At 39.9% G+C, this 7898-nt stretch overlaps 1 protein-coding gene across 1 annotated transcript; it reads right to left on the reverse strand.

The window, feature by feature from the left end:
• Positions 1-440: 440 nt before the first annotated feature.
• On the reverse strand, positions 441-7407 carry nup35 (nucleoporin 35). The gene is made up of 9 exons (XM_068328626.1): positions 6977-7407; positions 5980-6135; positions 5754-5893; positions 4988-5045; positions 3280-3388; positions 2943-3012; positions 1871-1999; positions 754-882; positions 441-670 (listed from the first exon to the last, which is right to left on the reverse strand). Coding segments are annotated over exons 1-9 (870 nt in total). The 5' UTR covers positions 6978-7407; the 3' UTR covers positions 441-592.
• Positions 7408-7898: the final 491 nt, after the last annotated feature.

The raw sequence follows: 7898 nt of genomic DNA on the forward strand, positions 1-7898 counted from the left end.
TGTATAAAAAGTAAATTCATGTTTCCCAAAGTTATGACGTCACTACGGTTCCAGCCTTAATCCAGTCACATCATCCCTTTGAGATGATGTCAGCATCGTACTGGTGACACCCACTAGGAAGTGTCCTGTTTCTGAAACGGTTTGAATGAAATTATTTCACTTAACAAGGACAGTTTGATGTTTTAATGTCTAATCTGGTAAATTAGGCCCAGTTGGTGCAAACCTTTTTAGTTCAGGAAATACGCTGAACCAGTTAGTTTCTGGGTACGATGGATGGATGTATTTACCTTTTGTAAAGATTATCTGAATAATTTCACTCACTCAGAGACAGGTTTTCACTTTTAACAGTAGCTTAGCTTCTTTAGCTCCTGCAAAACATCTCCTACAAAGTAATACTTCAATCTGTGTAGTATTTTCTGGACACTGAGCAACAAGTCAAACCAGAGAAAAACTTTATTGAGACAAACAAAATTAAAATACCATTTATAAAAGAAGAATGTTAATCCACCAGAGCACACCTGCATAGCAATAAACCTATTTGTCCATCTGTAGATTCCTCTTGGGCAGCATTCAACTAACGCATTTTGTAGTGTCACCAGCCAAACATGTACTCCATCGCCTTGGAAACGAGACTGTCATCCTTTCTTGGCGTTTGTCGGTCTGTTACCACCTGAAGACACAAACATTTGTCAAGTAAACCAAACACACATTCTTCTATATAGATCCCAATAAGTCACTGAGGTGAGGAATCACCTGGTAGTCACTACTGGAGCTCCTGTAGGTGGCGCTAAGAGGTCTGATGGCTGAGCGAGGAGATGAGGGGAAGGGGGAGGAAGAGGAGGAGACAGGAGACGACACAGCAACACTGACGTCCATCACACTCTGAGAAAGAGAGAGATTTGATTTTTAACATCACCTTTATTCATAAAAGTCAAATTACAAAATAATCACGTTGACACAAAATCCAAAAGAGATTCACGTACAGAGGATTTTCAGTAGGACTGTGTTTCCTGAACAAAGAAACATCTAACCTTTTAACATTTATCAAATGTTAAAAGCAGACAAAATTAAGAAAAAAACCAAAACTTATCCGTTCTCCACAATCAAGACTTTTACTTTTTTCCTTAAATTTTTCAATCTATAAAACTCGGGTCTGTAAAAACTCTTGTTTTACTGTTCATGTAAAAGCTGACGCTATCCAGAAACATGTTGAGGTCAGGAAAAAAATGTTCTACTTTTGCCCTCGAACCTTTTGCGTCTTGCAGGAATTTTATTTATCTTTTGCCAATCATATTTTTCCTTTACGGCCTCTTTCAGACTGTTGTCATTTTAAGGTTTTTTGTAAACGCCGGGTCTGCGTTGTGGTGTGGACGCTGTATGCACAACTTTTTGTATCCGGGGGGGCGTCTCCCTGTGACAATAACCGCTGTGATGTTAGTGTGTGTGAGCTGTCTCTACATGTACAACAGAATGGAGTGAAAAACGTCTATTTTCTGACGTATAACAGCTCCACGTCGAAGACGGGCTGATAAACATGCTGACAGCTGGATATTTGTTCATCTGTTTTTTTCTTTAGAAGTCATTAAGTTTATATATTTATTCATTTATTCACGTTTCTAGAGAGGTTTCTCCTTCATCTGTCCCCTTATAGAGTTTTAATATTGCCTCATTAAGGGTCTAAGAGTAGAAGGTGTGATTCTGTACTGATTGTAAAGCCCTCAGAGGCAAGTGTTATTTGTGAAATATGGGCTGTACAAATAAAATTTGATTCAGTGATTGATTGATCTGACTCTCAGGTGGACTGGAATACATAAAAACACTAATATAATGAGACAGACAGACAGAGACAGACAGACACATACACAAGTACCTTGTTTATGCAGGGTTTGACCCCAACCATGATTGCATCACCAAACACTTTGCCATCTTTAGACAAAGCTTTCCTGGCCTGAAGTCTGGACTGATACTGAAGGTGCATCCAGTTCCCAGGAGACGTCATCTGTCAGTATATAAAAACACAACTTTTGAACTTGAGATGACATTTATTGTTTTTCTTTCCATTACAGAAAACATCATGACAACATGGGCTCCAGATCAACAGAACACCAAATAGATGTAGGATTCTCCCAAAGTAGTCTTCTGATGTCAGATACTGTATACTCACTAATGATCTCATAAAAACATGATCATAATAAATTTTTTTAAAAGTAAAATTTTTTCCATTTTGCAACCATATTTAGAAGACTGCATTTTCAATAATATTTAGCTAATACGAATCTATTTTATGTTTACAATCAATTACATTTTATTTTTAATAAACAGTAATCCCTCGCTTAGTCGCACTTCATGATGTGCGGCTTCACTTAATCACAGATTATTAGTATGTAGTCACGTGATACTGTGCACGCATTCTATTGGCTGCCAGCATCCGTGTGTGCGCTGCGTTCTGAGACTCACGGTTCCTCCTGCGACTTTTCTTTAATACTAAAGTGTTTCAAACAGTCTACCAGAGTGTGGGAAAAGGTAACACAGATAGAAGGTGGTTTAATATCATTATGGGGAGGGTTCATAACGTTTAAATTACCGTAAATAATAAAATATTTGGTCCTGTCATCACAAAGCAATAAGTTTTGTTAAAAGTAATAGTCAGATGTTTATATATTGGCAAATTAACAGTCATGTCACTCAATCCCATAGTGATTTGGCAGTGGATTCCTGTTCTTCTTAACCACTAACCTCCACCTCTCTCTATCGAGTTTGCATCTAAAAAAATAATAAATCTGTAGATCTCAAGGGCCAGATAACCACTACCCCCCAACCCCTGAAAGAAATGGGACACACTGCCGTAGAGGGGAAGAAGCCAAATTGGGGGAGTAGGAGAAAGTGTTCGAGCTCGGGCCACGGAGAAGAATCGGGATTGAGTGTCAGTCAGCATGTCTCACCGTGTGTTTCAGGATGTTTCCATACTGGGCAAACTGGAGCAGGATGTAGGAGGCCGAGGCTGGGGGAAAACTAAGAAACACACACAAACAACACGGATGTAGTAATGGACCCCTCCTGACTTCCTTTACTCCTGTGTTCTTTACTTCTCATACTAAACTGCTACTCTTCAAACAGGTTTAATATAAAGCCAAGTTAACCTGATAAATAGTTCGTAGCTCTATCGCTGAATTCGTTAATCGTGTATGGTTCCTGGAACGCATTAACCGCTCAGAATGAGGGCGCACTGCATACATATAGGGGAAAAATAGGAAATAACACATTAAGCAGAATACACACCCAAACACAGTGACCCAGGTTTGGTCCAGCTGGTCGTCAGACGACAGAGAGTCTCCCTGACTGTAGAAGGGATCGACCTGAGCTGGAGAAAGCAACAGCTGCTGCACACCTGAAGGAGGGCGGCAGAGCAAAGGGTGAGCCTTTTGGATGAGATCAAAACATCTTACCTTGTCCTTCAATTCAAGTTAACTTCATTATTTCAAGATTTCATGGGTCATGGTTTTTTTTTACCTAATTAACTCAAATGTACCCATAGCTGTTATTAGGAAATGTTTCGCTGAGAGCATAAAAGGTCAGAGTATCTAAAAAGAAACAGATCAAAAATGTGCTTTGAGCTAAAACTATATTTGCCACCATGCAGTAATTCAGCCCATATTTAACTCTGACGACGTTTTGAGCAAAGTTAATGTCCTAACTTGTGTCTGATGTTATTTTTCTTTATTCATTGATAGTTTGATCCCTGATTGGTGGAGTTCTGTGGGTTTAATAACCTGAAAAATATAACAAGCAAAGATATTTTTTCTGTGCAACTGTAATCTTTGTAACTTGAATAAGTAATAAATTCAGAGATACTAAAATCAAGGAGGGGTTATTTATTTTACATTAATTTACATTTAGTTACATCTCAGTGGCCCTCATAAAACAGAACATTCATGCAAAAGGTTGGCATGTCGAATGGTGATTGGGGAAGCGCGTCAACTACTCAAGAGCGGTGGAAACCTCAGTGGCTTTGAGCGTGGATTCGCCTCTACAGTACATTTTGGTGAGATCGGTATAGTGTTCCGTGTTTCCTGTAAATATCTTCTTGCGCCCAGTGGACACAGCAAAGACAATATGCGTGCACCAAAATTCTTGGTCATTTCTTCTCGCAAAAAATATTTAAAACAAAGTGATCACAAGAAGATGATTCAATAAATAACATTTATTACCACCACTACCACAAGCCACTGGAAGAAGTCACAGCATGTAATTAGTTGTAATAAATAAACGAGATTTTAATATACACTCCCAAGTGATCTCTTGGCGGCTTTTTCCTGAGGTCAGTTTTCACCATTATTAATATCAAAAATCAAAAAAACTTAGCTCAGAGTTACAGTAGAATGAGAACGATTGGGCATCTCTGACAATTTCTGACTTTTCCACTTATAAATCATTGGGTATTTGGATCAATAACTTAATTTTAATCTATCAAAAAAATTATTGGGGCACTCTTGTTATTTTTGGTGATTTGAATACCTGTAACTCTGTAGAACTGATTAATCGGAATACAAAACTGTCTTGGTGAGCTCATCACGCCTTGAAATTCATAGATGGGTGCATCCAACAAACTTAACTGAACTAAAGAAGTTTTTCTTTTTTTTTTCCCCAAAAGAAAATGTCCAAAATACCTCCATCCAGAATCCAGAAACTCATTGGAAGTGATAAGAAACGTCTAGAAGCTGTTATTTTTGCAAATGGAGGCTGATGAGAAGATGCTGATGAAAATACTGATGAGATTTTTTTCCGTTGGGTTGCCCAAATTTCTGCACCTGTGTTATTTTGTTTTAATGCATTTTGAACATCTTCTGTTAGTCCAATAAACTTAATTTCACTCCTGAAATATTGGTGTGTCCATAGTTTTGTGACGAATCAAAATGAAGTTGCTGATCCAAACACCCAATGACTTATGAATGAAATATGTAGTTTAGTAGTATTAGTATCAGTTTACCTGTTCCAGGAGTTGATGCCCCAAGTGCAGACAGAGGAGACTGAGTCACTGGAAAACACTGACATCAGAAAGAGAGAGAGATTTAAAGAACGCCTTCACATTCCTCCAGTTTCTATTAACTAGCAGAGTTCTGAGAGGGGGAGAGAAAAAAAATCCCTGAAAGGAGATGCGGGAGTGGATACAGGTTAACTTATTGGATGCAAAAAGAGATGCCAAAAAATCACAGTGAAGCTATGACACTGTCACAAGGGAAAGTCTTGTTTTGGGTTTTTGAAGTGGAGATAAAAATGTTTTTGAGCAGGAGTTTAAGGAAGAAGTCACAGAAAAATGTAGTGATGAAAGCTTCGAGCCACTGCCACATTTTTCTCAGATTTTTTTGTTGGCTTATTAAATTAATTATTTTACTTTTTTTAGTATCAAATGGTTGAATAAGTTGGGTGAAAATGGATATATTTCACACAAGAATTACATTTTTTGAATTTATGGCAAATTCATACATTTATTCATCTTCTTATCCGCTTCTTCTGCTCTCGTGGGTCGATGGAGCTCATCGCAGTGACCTTAAGGGCAAGAGGTGGGGGACATTCTGGGCACAACGCCAGCGCACCGCAGAGCTTCAGGCAAATTGATGCACTTCAAGTATTTCTAGGTTCAGGCTAAAAAAACCTTGTTTATTAATTTATTCTCTGTTGTAAGCGGATCTATATTTCTATTTTTTTTAGTATACTGTCTTTAATGCTGAAGTGCACCAGTAACAATTACATACCTGTCCTTGTGAGCTTAGGGGAGTCGTCACAGTAACCAGGTCATCATGGATACTTCGAACAGGTGGGGCTCCACTCTTATCCTTGGGGGTGGGGACAACCGGCTGTAGGGTGGAGCCTTGTCTGCTAACCCCTCCTACTACTGGAGCAGGACAGGACACAAATGAATCCACAGAACACACACATGTGGTCTGGCTGGTGAGACGCCTGCCCTCCATCCCATAATACCTGTGTTCTCTGAACTGGGTGTGACCAGACCGAAGGGGCGTGACTGCGGGGTAGTTGGAGCAGGAAGATCGCCCATCAGGAACCCGGGAAGAAACTGAGCTCCGGACGTCAACTTGGGAGACGTGGGCGATCCCAGCGTCATCGGTTCGCTCCCCACTGACAGACGGGGGCGGGACGACAGGGGGGTCAAAGTCATTTCCACCGAGAGCCACATTAGCATAATGGCTGTCCTCAAAGGGCCAGATGTAACTAATAAATGTAAGTAAATGTGATGTAAAATAAATGTAACTACTCCTTAATGTTAAATAACTGAATTTATTACTTATTCAAGTTACAAACATTACAGTTACACAGAAAAAAGAGTTTCTCTGTTCTAACATAAATCCTTTTAATTTGTCAGGTTATTAAACCCACAGAACGCCATCAATCAAGGATCAAACTATCAATGAATAAAGACAAATAACATCAGACACAAGTTAGGACGTTAACTTTGTTCATGGGATTACTGCATCGTGGGAAATGAAGTTTTTGGTCAAAGCACACTCTGACCCTTTATGCCCTGGAGGGCCACATTTGGCCCCCGGGCCTTGCGTTTGATACATGTGGCTTAGAGAATAGTAATCGATAACTAGTGGGCTTGATCGTTCACTAACACACGTTTTGACAAGAAGGAGCCTTTTGTTTGCTTTCATTGATTGTATTAATGCATTGGAAATCGTTGTAAATCCCTTCAGCAGAGGTTCAACAAGTGTTGAAGAAAACAAACCCTCTTCAGTTCGTTTGTTACTGCTGGTGTGTAGATCACTTTCACTACTTAATTCATATTTGTTCACATTTTAGTGTCTATGTCCAACAATCAGAAGCTAGTGTCTCCATTTCAGTTTCGCTACTTTCTGGTCCAGATTTTCAAAAGTAGGAAATGGCGCTAGAAGGCTGACTAGTCGCTAACCAGCCGATAACTAGCCGCTAACCCGACTGAGTCCTCGGTGGTACTTACTGTTGTAACAGCTCTGCTGGAGGATCGATCACTGCTGCTGAGTGAACATCACAAAGTTAACGATTTAACATCAGTTTCTCTGTGGAGCCACGACTACGGTCCGCTTTACGCGCCGCCGATGAAAGCTTCACTTCCGGCTCATTAAAATGACGTCATCGCCAAGCGACGCCTTCACGGGCTCGTTGTTGGAGAGTATGGTTATTTTAATGTGTTATAACGAAGCTTGGTGAGAATTTATGTGATGGTATTACGAAATCATGATACAAAGTAAAGATTGCACAAAAATAAACATAATATGGGAATTATTTACAGGATGACATTTTCTCAAACATTTACTATGAATGTAATGTAACAGAACTGCCAGTCGTGGGCCCTAAGTCATAAATCAATCAATAAATTTACTGTTGGTCTTTTTAGTAGATTCTGTTCCAAATGATACCAAAGACTTAAATGACAAAAACAAAACCGTGTCATCAAATACAATGCACCCTCGCACATCAACGCTAGCGACTTCACCTCATGACGGATTTTTGGTAGGCAGTCACGTGATACCGTACGCGCATTCTATTCGCTGACTGCATCCGGAAGTGCGCTACGTTCCGTGAGTCTCGGACTTCCATGAGACACGAAAGTGCTTGAAACAGTCCAAGAGTGTGGGAAGTGTGGAGCCTATCCCACCCCGTCAGCTGGGATAGGCTCCAGCTTCCTGCCACCTGCCACAGCAGATGAAGCGGTAGAAGATGAATGAATATTGTTTTTGGTCTTTAAGTTATGTGACCATTTTCAAACTACAGGTGTCATCAGCTTCGATTAGTAAATGGTAGCTATTGTGAATATCTCAAGGCAGTGTTCATCCCTGCTGCTTGTGCCTCTTTCCAGCTAACCTCAAGCTGCAATTTTAAATAACATGACGACAACCAGC

This window comes from Antennarius striatus, chromosome 12 (genome assembly GCF_040054535.1).
Source record: "Antennarius striatus isolate MH-2024 chromosome 12, ASM4005453v1, whole genome shotgun sequence".
In the NCBI taxonomy this organism is placed as follows: Eukaryota; Metazoa; Chordata; class Actinopteri; order Lophiiformes; family Antennariidae; genus Antennarius; species Antennarius striatus.